At 38.0% G+C, this 14,479-nt stretch overlaps 3 protein-coding genes across 4 annotated transcripts; all 3 read right to left on the bottom strand.

Moving 5' to 3' along the window:
* Positions 1-559: 559 nt before the first annotated feature.
* Positions 560-6,214, bottom strand: LSM04_009265 (uncharacterized protein; the record flags this gene model as incomplete). 2 transcript variants are annotated; one of them, XM_067336373.1, is made up of 2 exons in its annotated part: positions 560-5,292; positions 5,434-6,214. In XM_067336373.1, 2 exons carry the CDS (start codon positions 6,212-6,214, stop codon positions 560-562), a joined length of 5,514 nt encoding a protein of 1,837 aa, XP_067192789.1. The 2 variants fall into 2 exon arrangements, with proteins under 2 accessions (XP_067192789.1, XP_067192790.1); XM_067336374.1 differs by lacking the exon at positions 5,434-6,214 and having other exon boundaries at positions 560-1,123.
* Positions 6,215-7,554: 1,340 nt separating this feature from the next.
* Positions 7,555-9,930, bottom strand: LSM04_009241 (Serine-threonine/tyrosine-protein kinase; the record flags this gene model as incomplete). Its single annotated transcript, XM_067336372.1, has 1 exon — positions 7,555-9,930. The coding sequence occupies one exon, from the start codon at positions 9,928-9,930 to the stop codon at positions 7,555-7,557; it is 2,376 nt and encodes a 791-aa protein (XP_067192786.1).
* Positions 9,931-10,521: 591 nt separating this feature from the next.
* On the bottom strand, positions 10,522-14,166 carry LSM04_003278 (uncharacterized protein; the record flags this gene model as incomplete). The annotated part of the gene is made up of 1 exon (XM_067336371.1): positions 10,522-14,166. The coding sequence occupies one exon, from the start codon at positions 14,164-14,166 to the stop codon at positions 10,522-10,524; it is 3,645 nt and encodes a 1,214-aa protein (XP_067192470.1).
* Positions 14,167-14,479: the final 313 nt, after the last annotated feature.

Below are 14,479 nucleotides of genomic sequence, written 5' to 3'. Positions count from 1 at the left end.
TCCTCCTTTATGTGTATGTGTGAGGTGCTCTCCTTCCCCTTTCTCTTCCTCTAAACCTTTCCTTTCCTATGTAAAGAATAAATAAGAAATAAATAAAAACAAAACCAGAAATTACATAAGAGTAAATAAAATTTCATAAATGCTTTTTTTTTTGTGTGTACCTTGTGTTTGTACACAAATGTCGGAAAAAAGAAACAAAAAATCTGTAGATGAAAAAGAAAAAAAAAAGAAACGACAGAAAATAACAGGCACGTGAAACCATGCACATCTGAACAATAGACAATTCCTCACAAGTGTTAATGTTAAACAACAATTAGAGAGAAAATATGACAAATAGAGAATAACTAATAAGCCATGATTGTATAAATATGTCTGTGTGTATATACATGTCTTTTTCTCTCTTTCTCTTACTATTATGTATATATATATATATATATATATATATATATAATTTCTCTGATAACATAGTTGTGTGTGTGTTTGTGTGCGCACATCTTTGAACCAATGCACATGTCCCATGTGTGTTTATCTGTCGTGATCTATAAATACGTTTGTGGTATCAGCGCCACGGTTTCGGTTGTGGACTCCAAGAAGAACGAGATAAACTTCCTCGAAATGTTCCAGGTGACAACATCATGTCAGTTGCATTACCGAGAGTGTTTTCACTACATCGCTGATGATGTAAACAGTGACGACGATGGGGTGTGGTATTCGCAGCTGTCATACCAGTACTTACAGGTGTTCCATTTCGTGAAGAGTCTCGTAGTACTGGTCCATGTTGTAGTGCGGCTAAAAAACAGCGACGACCAACCATTTCAGGGTCCTGTTTAAAAAAGGTATCAACGTATGAAGGAGTTTTTGATCGTTTTCTAATTCCGAAGAATTTTTCATTTGGCCCAACATTAATAGTAGCATCTATTGTTCCTGTTCCTGTTCCCCTACCTGTACTTCCTGTCTTTGCAGTCTTCGTAACACGTCTTGGTGAAACTTCCCGTTCTTCTATAATACCCCTAAGAGATGCCAACATCATTGGGTCTTCAATTGGTGATTCGCTTCGAATAGGACTACTATGACGTGAAAGAGAGCGTCTTGAATTACCGCGAGTAATAGAACCTTCACTCATAAAACGTCGTGCGGTATCCTGACGATAACGTGGTGAACAAATAGTAGTAGTAATAGATGATTCTGGTTGTAGACGTTCACTTGCTTTGTATGCCTTATCGCCAGGCCTATCAAAACCAAAGGGCCTACGCTTCAACTCCACATCTCCCCATACTCCCGGTCCCTCTTCAAATGGAATTCGTTTCAAGTGTTGTGATGGATTACTCTGAGCTCGTCGTCGACTAGGCGATTGCAGAATATTAACGGAGGTACTTTTACCATTCTTACTACTTCGACCTCGAGATGAGTGTAGTAAAGCTCGCCATTCAAGTTCTTCATGTTGACGTCGCCATGACATTGTTGGGCGCATGTAATTAAATGGAGGGTAATTAGAAACGCAATTACAGTGACATTTTTCAGGAGAAGCCATAATTTCTTCATAATTAGGCACTCTACCGAAATAACCAGAAATATTTTCTTTATTATAATCATCTACATAGGTTTCTCGGTTATCATCCGTTTTTACATTTACTCCTGTACTGGCACTTACGTTATGATCAAAGGAAGAACACGAAGAACCATCACTCTGTGTAGTATAATCAATGTTGTTATTATTATTATTGTTGTTGGTAGTATTAGTAGTGGCAGCAAGAGGAAGAGAAGGAGAATGTTGATGAAGAGCGACACCAGCAGATTTTTGCTCATTCCAAACTCTTTCATTTTCATGATAATCAACACTACCTGCTGAGGTAGCTTCGAGCATAGTGGAAAGTGAAACTTCAGGCAACGTTTCACTCGCACGTCTTGCCATATCAGAAGTACGAGAAACTGTTCGTTCTGACCGCATTGTCTTTTGTTCGCCTTCTCCAACACCAGAAGTAAGAACAATATTCACTATTGGGGAACCTCGGGAGACAGAACACCTTACTTCTTCCCCCATATTATTTCCTCTTGACTTCTTATCAATACATTTTTCATCAATTTCAACAGCACTTTGACTCCAATTAAGAGGTTCCTCTAATTCTTCCACACTATCGAAAAGTTCCCTATCTCCTTCTTCTCCTATTTCATCAAATTCCTGAGGGTTTTGATGATGTCGATAATTGTCTCCCTGTAATACAGATGACAGTGATGAACACGAAGAACTCACAGATGTCACAGAAGGTTCACTTACTACCGCTTTCTCTGCCAATACATCTTCTACTCCTGCTTCTACAACTGATGATGTCGATGATGTTGAGGATGGTAATAACGGCAGTGCTTCATTCCCTTCAATATGTTTCTGAGGTCGTTGTGGTGTTCCTTCAAATATAACATCATCACGATAAGGACGTTTCGTTGGTGGTGTTAGTTGCGTACCACATGATACCCGCAGTTTTGATTGTTCCTCAGGCATTATTTTATTACTAGCGGGTAAGGGTGTGTCGGAACATCGTCTTTCAATACACGGTGATAATTCCGTTTTTTTCTTCTTTAGTGAACAAGGCACCAAATGACAATTAGTTGGTCTCGCATCAAACACGTTTGTTGACTCTGAGATTGACTGAGATGAAAGATTTGCTGTTACCCCAATATCACGACGTGTATCATTTACGAGAAATGATTCTTCTACAGACAAAACAGATGGATCTACAGTATTATACATATCTTTCGATACTTCTGATGTAGATTTTGGCATCTTAGAGGAACCACTATCTATATAATTCACAAACTGTTTTATTTTACTTTTTCTAGATTGTTGTGGTAAAATTTCTGTTACTAATGTAGTAGTTGCTGTGGTACCTGTGGTGTCATTATTACCTTTATTGTACTTTGCAGTACTATCGGTAGTTGTAGTGGTATGTGGAATACCACGTGGAGGAGGAGAAGATATTGTCCAAGGTCGAACGGGTTCCCCAGATGAAGAATCAAACACTAATGAATTAACTCCAGCAACAACACCTGTACCTGCAGTATTCATAGTTATGTTATTACTATGTGTAGTAGTAGTATTAGTAGTTGGAATTGTATTAGAGGTTGGATTCCATTCAAAGAAAATACGTTCAACATTTTGATCATTTCCCGGGTACGATAAACCACTATAACCATCATCATGAACACTTTTATCAACTAGAACGGGATGTACTCCACTAGAATTCCCTGAATGTACATAAGAAAAAGTAGTCGTATTTTGATTTATTACCTCTGAATGAGATGGCAACTCTTGTACCTCCATATCTGTTGTCATATAAGATTGTTCATCCTTATTAGACGTAATAGCGCTTAGTTCAATAGCTATATCTCCACCAACTGTTACATCTTTTTTTTCTGGACATGATACAGCAGTCATTTCTACCACATCTCTCTTATTCCTAGTACACTCTTGATACTCTGTTTCAATTCTTCGGTACAACATACCACGAGAACGAAGTTCTGTAATTTGTATCATTTCACGTTCTCTAACTTCTTCAAGCACAATAAGATTAATACCATTTGCTATTTGTCTCTCACGTTGTCGTGTATAACATGCCTGAACTTCTAACAAGGCTGCTATACCCAACTGAAAGAATCGTAACAATTCTCGACGTTCTTGTAATTCTGCCTGACGTATCTCTTTTTCTCGTATTTGGGTTTCATTACTAATTAATGCAGCAATACGATGAGCACAATCACGAGCAATTTTAAGTCTTTGCTGAAGTTCAAATTCAATTCGTTCACTTTGTAAACGGTGAAGTTCATTAGTAGCTTCAGTTAAAATACTTTGCCACTCACATGCCTCCTGTAAATAAATAGGTACAGGTTGCATAGCAACTTCCACAATACGGTGATAACGCAAGAAAAAATAAAATTCTGCAGCCTCATTTTCTATAAGAATTTTTCTTTGATTAATTTCGTCTGACAAGAGACGAAGAAGTTGAGCCTCAAATAACCGCATAGTACGCTGTATATTATCCATACTTTCATTAACATCATCTCGAACAGGAGATGTATACTTTGTTATTGTTCTTAACCCACGACTACCGACACTAGAGTCTCCTTCTTGTCCTCTAGTTGGTAACTCTTTCTTTTCTTCTTTTTCTTCTTGTGAATTTATTTCTTTAATGGGAGTTGATGATACCATAAAATTTTCTTTTATTTCATTTTTTTCAGAATTCACTTCTACAGATGAACGTGTTGAACGATTAGTGGTGCATCTAAGTGCTTTTTCTTTTGGAGAGGTGTGTGGCGTACTTGAATGTCTTACTGATTTGGTATTATCTTTTCTTGTATTAATTCCCTCACCTAATGTTACCTGTCCCACAAGTCTGGTTTGTACTCTATTATTATTATTATTATTATTATTAGTAGTAGTAGTAGTAGTAGTACTAATCATACTACCACTACTTCTTGTTTTCTTTTCCTGTGGAGAGGAATAACTATAGGAAGAATACGAAGAAGTAGTTTGGGGTCGTGTCTTCTCTCCAGATGCAAAGAGCATGGATGGTTTAAACGTGTGCTCAAGCAATATTCGTCGCATGCCTTTTATATACGCATCACGAATCGTTCGACGACCCTTTTCTTCATATTCCATCAGTACGACAACTTCCTTCTGTAGTTGTAGTTCATGAAATGCCCTCATGAGATCAGACTTTGAGGGTACGGCGGATCGAGCACGACGTGATTTGTTACTATTATTACTTCCAGATTGTGTAGTTTGTGTAAGAGATGTATGAGATGTTGGTAAACACTGCGGTTCACTTGCTACACGTCGTGAAGTATTTCCTAGCGATTTACCAGAATACGCCGATCTCTTACGCTCTTCCAGTTTCAGAAAAGGACTTCCACTGATAATTCTTTTCCTTCTCTCTTTATTTTCGGAAGTACTACTACTACTACTACTATTCTCACCTTCGGAGGTGGTCCATCCTTCGTTTCCTCGAAGCAGGGGGTAAACCACATGACACTTTGATGATATTGAATTTGTACTCATATTTTGTATTCCCCTGCTTCTCTGTCTCCGTGCAGCAGATGTAGTTGTATTTGATGATGTGGATGATGATGATAATAATAAGGATTTACTGCCAGTGTCCCGCGGTAGTGAGAAGTGAAGTGATGTTGGTGATAGTCTTTCAATATCACTTGTTAATGGAGGTGTTTCTAATGTTGATGATGGCAACTTGTGCAACATTTCATTCGAGAGTGTTGGAGGCGGTAGTCGCAAAGAACGTACAGCTTCACGAGATCTTGTGTTTCCCCGTTGTGAGGTTGCAACACAAACTTGTTTGTGTGCGTCATTATTATTATTATTATTATTATTATTATTATTATTATTATTATTATTATTATTATACACAAGAAGGTGCTGAAGAGGACTTGTGACACGACGCCGTGGGGGAACAGCAGAGAGAATTTCACCTACTGGTATACGTTCAGAAGGAACAAGTCCACTATTACAATTTCTACAACTACTATCAATATCACTACTACTGTTACTGCTCTGCGATAGTTGCATTCTTACTAATCGTCGCTTAGAAGAGTGCCCTATACGTTGTACAGACTGTGTTTCCCTTCTTCTTGGAGGGGAGGGCCGTGGTGAAACTAAAAGAGCACTACTACTACGTCGAAGTGTTGTTGTTGTTGTTCTTGCTGCTGCGGTTGCTTTTACAGTTGGAGTTAATCTAAGTAACGTTGGTGAATTCAACGCTTGACGTATTTCATGATTCTTATCACCATCTTCTGTGGGAAGTAAAGCCGGCGGTACAGGAGCTGGTGATGTCAAGAGAGTTACATTCGTATGGTTTCCACTTCTTTTCTCTGCACTATTCTTGCTATGCATATTATTATTATTATTATTATTATTATTATTGTAATGCTTATTGCTATTGCAGTTTCTGTGGCTATCACCCGTATTGCCATATGCGGCGGTGTAACTGTCCTCCTCCACACCGCGACACGGCGTGCGCAGCGGTACGCGCAGCATCACTGGTCGCGAATCGGCCATAGAGCGCACAGTCGTGTTATACAACATTTGCCCACTATTAACACTATTCATATTGTTATTGTTATTGTGAGTAGGAACATCATTCTCATTATCATCCGCAACCGCAGGGCTTTGGGGTAAACGCGAGGGTGTTGTTCCGGCGCTACGTGACATGACGACACACACACACGCCTTCACCCCCTCAACCTACCTGAAGTGCATTATATTAAACAACAAAAGAGTGGAAGTAAGAAAAATAATGATATTATTGTTATTATTAATATTATGGTTATAGCTACAACTAGCGAATAGCTTCAATGGAAGAGTATATAATAGTGAGAATTGAGATGAAGGTAAATAACATGACAATACCCCTGAAAAGGTGAAAAAAGGCAAAAAAAAGAAAAAAAAAGAATGAAATTGAATTATTCAAAGATGATCCCTTCTCTATTCTTCCCATTCACAGCATATCCCCATTACTACTGCGGTATCGCGAGAATATAAAAGAAGAGGGAAAAGGACGTTCCTTCTGTTTATGGTGGTAACAACTCGCAAAAATGTTAATACCGTAACTCTGGCGAAAAAACAAGATTTAATAAATTTATAATTACTTTCCAACTTTAATAAAAAGGAAAAAAAAGAAAACAAAAACCCAATGTAAGACAATATAAACGAAAAAAAAGGAGTAAAGCAGACCAGCAAAAAGAAGACTACATGATCATAAAAAGACCAACCACTTCGAGCACTAATCTGTTTGGTGAGCTAGAAACAATTGCTCTCTGTTAATATATACTGATGTATACTGAATACCACATTTAACGCAAATTAGTTTTTCTCTTTTTTTCTTTCTCTTTCTCACTCTCTTGTGTCGTAATCATATTTCAAATCTTTTTTTTTCTTTCCATCCAAAAACCAACGCATCAGAGCAAAGACAAATTTAACAAAAAAAAACAAGCAACGCCATATCATACCAAGCAACAAAGTTATTAAAAAGAGAATAAATATAAGAAAAAGGAAATAGGGAAATCCAATGAAAATAAAAAAAAAGAAGAATTGAAAAAGAAAGAAAATTCCATCTTTACAAGCAATAAAGCACGATAATGCCTTCTCACTTATCCCTTTACGATCATTTTTTTTTATTTTCTTTCACTCTCCTTCTTTTTCGTTTTGTCGCTACCAGCAAAAGGGAAAGAAAGCAAACATCAATAATCGTCCAGAAAATAATAATAATAGCAATAATAATAATAATAATAATAATAATAATAATAATAACAAAAAGGAAAAAAAAAGCAAAAAAATTCCTTTTCAGAAATTTTCTCTCTTGAATTTCTTTACATTCATGTATTTTCTCACCATTATATATATATATATATATATATATATATATATATATATATATATATATATATATATAGAGAGAGAGAGAGAGAGTACCTTATTCTTCTTCATCCTTACATTCACAGTTAAAATTGCTGTGTGTAACATAAATCACAGTAACTTTGATCCACCACTTGCTAAGGTCTTAAATGTCTGCGATATATCGGTTTTCCTCCGGTGCGTGATGCTTCATGTACCACAACAAAACTACTGCAATTGCTGTACTCAGTAGCACCATCACAAAACTCTGTATTTGTCAACGGCTCGGCGAACTCTACCGTACTTGAATTTGAAGAGAAACTCGAAGATGTAGTCAATGAATTTTCTCGTACAACCGTTATTTCTGTAGTCATACTTTGTTCAATTACTACATCAGAAAAGATTGTAGAATCAAAAACTGGTGCCACTGTGGGTGCTTCAGAGCTTGGTGGAACAGATAAATCACCAGAGATTTTACTACTCTTATATAAATCATCAATTTCTTCTTCTTTTAAGGATTCACATTCCACATCACAAGAAAAATTCAACAAAAAATGACGTCGCAGTTCCATGGACTTACGTATTTCCTCCTCCACAGTAGGAGGAGCTGTGGTTGACTCATCCATTTCCTCTGTACTACCAACAGAGGAAGATCGACGTGAGAGAGAGTTTTTCAATGATGGTATCCTTCTTGTTTTTGTTGTTGTTATTACATTGTTAGCGCCATCTTCTCTCGGTTCTCCCGGCACAGAAATTCTATCGATTGATCTTCTTTTGCTAATAGAAATTAGGGAACCATTTAACGTTGCTTTCGCTTGAATATCCCACTTTTTTCCATTTCCCATTGGTAACTGTGTGTCATTCTCAAAATGAGAACATTTCATTTCTGTATTGCATGTGGGGTACATACATGTATTTGGCAGAAGACCTTCAGCACTATCAGGAAAACAACAGATTAATCCATCATTGCTCTGTGTATTCTTAGATTTGACTGGCGATACATGTTCTTGACGTAAATACGGGCCCCCCATCACAACACTAACCGTGCTGCTATTTTTACTGCCACATTCTTCATTCTGCGATGCAGGAGAATAATTCTTTTCGAAATTCAATTTTCCTGTTGTATCACCTTTATTAAAACAGCTATTAGTAGCATCACAATTACTTACTTTCACGCCTTCACCATCGCCTTCCACGCAAATTATATGATGAATTGGTTCAACACCGATGGCACCATTTTTACTGGTATCTACTTCTGAGGATGACAAGGGTACTCTCTGCTGTTTTTTAGTAAAATCTTCCTTATTACAGCCATACCGCGGTGGTACTTGTAAACCACCCATAGCATTAAATACAGCACATGGTGTGTCATATATATCCCGTGGATCCGTTCGTACAGAACGAACAGACATTTCATTTTGAGTTGATTCATTGATTGGCTGAAATCCTGTTAAAAGGCAACTATCTTCACGTTGTTTTGAAAAAAAACGTGAAATCGGGATAGGTGAAGAGCCCCTACTGTCACGAAATCCACTTGAGCAATGTTGATTTAGCATGCACTCTAGTTGCACACGTGTGGGTCTAGAACTTGCATCTCTTGCCAACATGGACAGTATCATATTCTGGAAACCAGGGGAATAAAGTCCTGTAATAAATGAGTCAGAGTTGATAGTTGTTTGGAGGGAAAGACGTGAACCAAGGGTGCACATTTCATATGCAATAGCACCAATAAGCCAAACATCATGTTCTGCTTCACGGTTATTATAATCACTCCACAATCGATAACTAGAAGAAGATGATACAGATAGAGGAACTGAAGAAATAGATAAATTTTCTGAAGAATACATCCTTTTAGAAAGCGATCGTTGTTGTTCTTTTTCTTTTTGCTTGCCTTCACTTTCCTTCCCATCACAAGATAAGGAAGCATTTCCAAATCCACAGAGTCGTACATTATTGAAACTCTCATCACATAATAGAATATGATCACTAGTTACGCGGTCGTGCATAACTCCTTGAGTATAAAGCTCTTGTAGAATATTTAATAATTGCATCATTAGCCGTCCAACTTCCTCCTCTGAAAAAAAAGTAGTTTCCACCTCCACTTCCACTTCCACATTCTCACCTGCATTCGCCTCCACACCTCTCTCACACACCGCACGATGCCTGGAGAGTTGTTTTTGAACTAATTGTTGTTGTTGTCCTTCTTGTAGTCGTTGTTGTTTTTCCTTCTGTCGCCGCAGGATTCCCCGCCGTCGTCGTATTTCCTCCCGCAGTGATCCCAACGGGGCGTGTGCCGTCACAAATGTTATGGCCGTCTCCGTCTCCACAACATCCACGAGGCCGGCGATGTCCCCCACGCGCCGCATGACTTCGACCAGCCGGCGAACGGCGAGGCGCTGCGGCGAGTGGCGGCCGCACGAAATTGTTTTGGCGGCGCAGCGGAGGCCGTCGGTGACTCGCGCGAGAAGAACGTGGCGGCCGCCGTCGCGTGGGGGAGCGGCAAGAGGGCCGATAACGGCGTACTTGTCTTCCATCCGCAGTATGGGAAGAGAGGGTTGAGAGACGGATGTGAAGGGGCTAACCCACACACAGTGTGTATGTGTCTAAAAAAAAAAAAATATATATATATATATGTATATATATAGTGGAGGAGGAGAAGGAATGAAGAGAAAAAAGAATAAGAGAGAGAGAGAGGGAGAAATAGTGTGTGTGTGTGTGTGTGTGAAGGAGGAGGTTGACAGGCGAATATATATATATATATGTATAGATATACAGATATAAATGGATAGAGAATTTGTTATGTGAATATGAGTATGGGAAGAGCGGGAGGGGGAATAGGAAAGGGGGTAAGTCGTACTGACGTTGCACGTACAATAACCATTATACTAATTTTAATCATAACAAACAACAACAGTAATACTACCCAGATTTAACAGCATAAGTGATAAATACCTAACGCTGTCACCACTATTACAGACACCCAATTTGTATATATTTATAAATGAACATGTATTTACTTTCTCTCTGTGTGTTTCTACGAATATGATAGAAAGAAAAAGAGAGTATGAAATAAAACTTTTATGTATCCTCAGACATTTCTTATTTTCATTAACACCATTTGTTTCTTATTCGGAGCCACACCAGACAAGAATATCACCATTATTCTGCGTTAATTCCTTTTCCCACTCTACGTCAGCATCACCTTCACATTGTAAAAGTACACGCCATTCTTCTGTACGAGAGATATTTATTACTCCATCAGACTCTTGCAACTCCTTCTCCTCTGCTAGAAGCTCAAATAACGATATGGGTCTCCCTAAAGGACGAAGTAACACACTACCACTATCATTGTCACTATTATTATTATTATTATTATTATTATTATTATTATTATTATTATTATTATTACCATTATCGGTTACTACTGTCTCCAAACCATTTACTTCTAGTAACATATCTTCTGGACTTTGGTAGATTTCCTTGTTGGGATGCACCACTACGGTTTCATGCATAAACTCTCTTTTAGTATCTTGTTCAAGAACAAGTAGTGGTGGATGTATTACTTCCACATACCGACGTAATACACCGAAAAGCGATACACAACTAGTAATATCATTTACAGCTTGTACACCAGCAGGATGATTATCAAAATAACCGCGGGACCATCCCAATCGATTATCCAATTCTGCAACATTAATGCCACGATGTTGTCGTAATAAAGGGCAAACATACTCTTCAACAAAGGCCTTAAGACCTGCCGTTACAGGAGAGTGTTTAAATGCGACACGTAAAATAGTTTCACCACTAGTTGGTTCTCTTTGCCATTGAAAAAATAATGGAAAACGTCGTACAGCTTTCTCTGCGAGTTGTACACTATTACTATTATCATTATTGTATTTTTCACTCCATTTTGTACCTTGCAAATACTGAAGAATTAATTTTGGTTTAAGCAATGCAAACTGCTGTTGACCATCAATGGATTTTACTCCTTGCAGCTCTTGCTCTTTTTGTCGTATTTGATTTAGTAGATCCCAGAGCATTATATCATCATCATCATTATTATTATTATTATTATTATTATTATTATTATTATTATTATTATCACCAACAGAGTCAATGATGGATGTTGTTTCCATTTTCCCCAATAAATACCCATCACGACAATGGCGACCAACACGACGCAAGAGTGATGGGAGATCACCAAATCGTGGTGCAAATCGCAAATTCCACGCAAGTCCCCCAGCAACAAGTCCTAATGGAATATCTCTTTCAGGTGGAAACAAACGGGCAATAAGACGTGCATATAATAACCAAGCTCCAACGGGTCCACGATACGCAGTTACAAGCATATCCTCTACATCATTACTGAAGTTAAGAAAAAGATCGAAAAAGAGACCATCAAAGGCCTGTAAAAAGGATGAAATAGTTCCAAGAGTAGATACAACAGTATTCCAACGAACTCGACGAAGTAGTGTCTGGAGTCGTAGACCTGAGGGAACAGATAGGTGCGGTAGAAGAAGCACAAAGACTGCATGAATTGTAGTCTCTGCAAAATGCATTAAAGCATCAGGTTGTAATGCATTATGAACCCGTGAAAGTTGCGCATCAAATGTATACAATTGATCGTTACGCTGAGTTTCAAGTAATGGTGATGGTGGTAGTGGTGGTGGTGGTGGTACTGATGTTGTGAAGGAAGGAACAACTGTTGATATTGAGGAAGAAGAAGAAACGTTATGTGTTTCTTTTTTGTGTGTATTATTATTCCCCAAACAAATACAACTTGTTTCTTCATTAAGAAAAATAGGAGGTTTACACCCACGTAAAATATCAAAAACATCAGATTGTTTTAATGATAAACGAGCTGTTTGTAACCAACGTTCTACAAATGAAATAGGCATAATGACTCCTTTATCTTTTTCTGCTTCTACTACTACCACTACCTTGTAGCATTTAAGTAAAAAAGGTTCAATAGCCTCTGTGTATAACTGTACAGTACTACACATCCTCTTTCTAAACATCTCCATTGTTCTCAATGCCTGTAGTTCACGAGATGAGAGTTGTACAACCTTCTTTGAATGTTTATCCCATGAAATTTCGTTATTTGGAGAAATACCATCTACAACATTATATCGGTGTAGAACAGCCAACACAGCATCCCCATCACTTCCTGATGATGGAGAAACAAGAACGCCGTGCAATTCTGTAAATGAAGTTGGTACTTGACGCAATTGACGTTTTCGTAAAAAGGTTACAGCTCGTACTATAATGTCTAAATCCCGTAAGAAACTAGAAGCATGAGATGTGGATTCTCCTCCCCTTTCACTTCCAATTCCACTTCCACTTCCTGCACCTTCAAGTATCCATGCGGCTACTTCTTCTATTAAAACATTTCCATGTTTACTTGGATCCAGCTGCTGCTGTACCACATGCACATCTTGTACATTTACCACTACAAACAAGGATGGAAACCGTGAAAGCGCTTTCAGTAAACTCTTCTTTCGCAACAGAGTGGCAACTGTAGGCCATGATACCAATACAGAAAGTTCATTCATTTGCACTCCAGCAGGTCGCCGTGCAAGACATAATTTAATAGATGTTACTGTCTGCATCGCAAGTTGTACACGTGCGGTGTCTGACAACTGCAGTCGCCACTTTGGCACAGTCGTCACTGTAGGCGAATAACACCAACAACGGGCTGCGGCTGTTATAAATGACATGACTCTTTCTTCTGTGTGTGTTTTCGACATAATAAGAAGTGGTGGAAGCGTATTATCTTGTTTCTGCAATAACTGCCGTACGCGTGTCTGTACGATATTGATCCACACATCTGAAGCAATCACGCAAGAACTGTCCGGCCCCACACGTCGCCGCAGCGACTCCTTTGCAAATGGAGCCACACACCGCCACCACCACCACTGCAAGGAAAGCAAACCCGTTGGTGCATCATGACTATTATTATAATTTTGTTTTTCTTCTTTTGGTTGATGGGAATAGTGTATAACATCACGGTGTAGACGAAAGAGACCATTGCCGCACGGATGCAGAACTCGCTCACGGACACCAGTGAGAAAAACCTCATTTACAAGATCTACTATGAAACGACACATATTTCCATTGCCACCACTAATAGATGATAATGATGGTCCTCTCATTTGCTCAAGTAAAGCAAGACAAGCCTCTACTGAAACTTCTTCTCCTGATTTTGTTGCTGCTGACAATAATGATGATGATGTTGATCGTATCCGATTTGATGTTCCTGTAGTAGTAATATTATTATTACTATTAACATGTTTGGAGTATAAAAATGGAATAATTACACCGTGCAGAAGTTGAAACTTCACCACATCCTTATTCCCATTACTATTCTTCTTTTCACTAACATATGATGACTCCATATCTATAGAATCTAATTCAACTGTAATAGTAGATGCACGATGTATCACTTTTGATTTTTCTCTTTCATTTAAAAAATCACAATCATCATTACTATTCTGTGGTAATAAGAATAAACCCAAACGTTGAAGTTCAACTACACTCTTTTCAAATTCCTTCATCGCATTATGCATATCTTGTTCTGTATTTCCCTCTTCCTGTAAATGTAAACGGTACCAGTTAAGAAATAAACTCTGGGCATCTGCCAAACTACAAGACGTCCCAACGCCTAACGGAAGGAGAGAACATACCTGTTGCAAGTGAATGTGTAAATGAGAAATCCTGCGGATGACTGAAGTATTAAAGAGACATTGCAATCGTACTCCTTTCCTTATCATCAAATAAAAAATCAATAAACACAAAGACACACACACACACACACACGCACACGCACAAATAGAAACAAAGCTAATAAAGAAACCAACACATACACTGTTTCACCTTAAAGGAAAAAGAAAAAAAAAAGGGAGAGAGAATCATTAAACAAGACAAAAAAAGAAAATAAATAGAAATAACACCAAAATAACAAAAAAAGAAAATGAGAAAAATAACATAAATACACAAGGTGAAAAAAAAAAACACACACACATAAATACACAAGGGTATTTGGGCTATTAGACATCTCACCCAATTATTTACCTTCATGAGTTA

The sequence above is a fragment of the Trypanosoma melophagium genome (genome assembly GCF_022059095.1).
Source record: "Trypanosoma melophagium isolate St. Kilda chromosome Unknown ctg2segment0, whole genome shotgun sequence".
Taxonomy (NCBI): Eukaryota; Euglenozoa; class Kinetoplastea; order Trypanosomatida; family Trypanosomatidae; genus Trypanosoma; species Trypanosoma melophagium.
The sequence above is the reverse complement of the archived record's forward strand: the minus strand, read 5'-3'. Positions and strand labels throughout refer to the sequence as shown.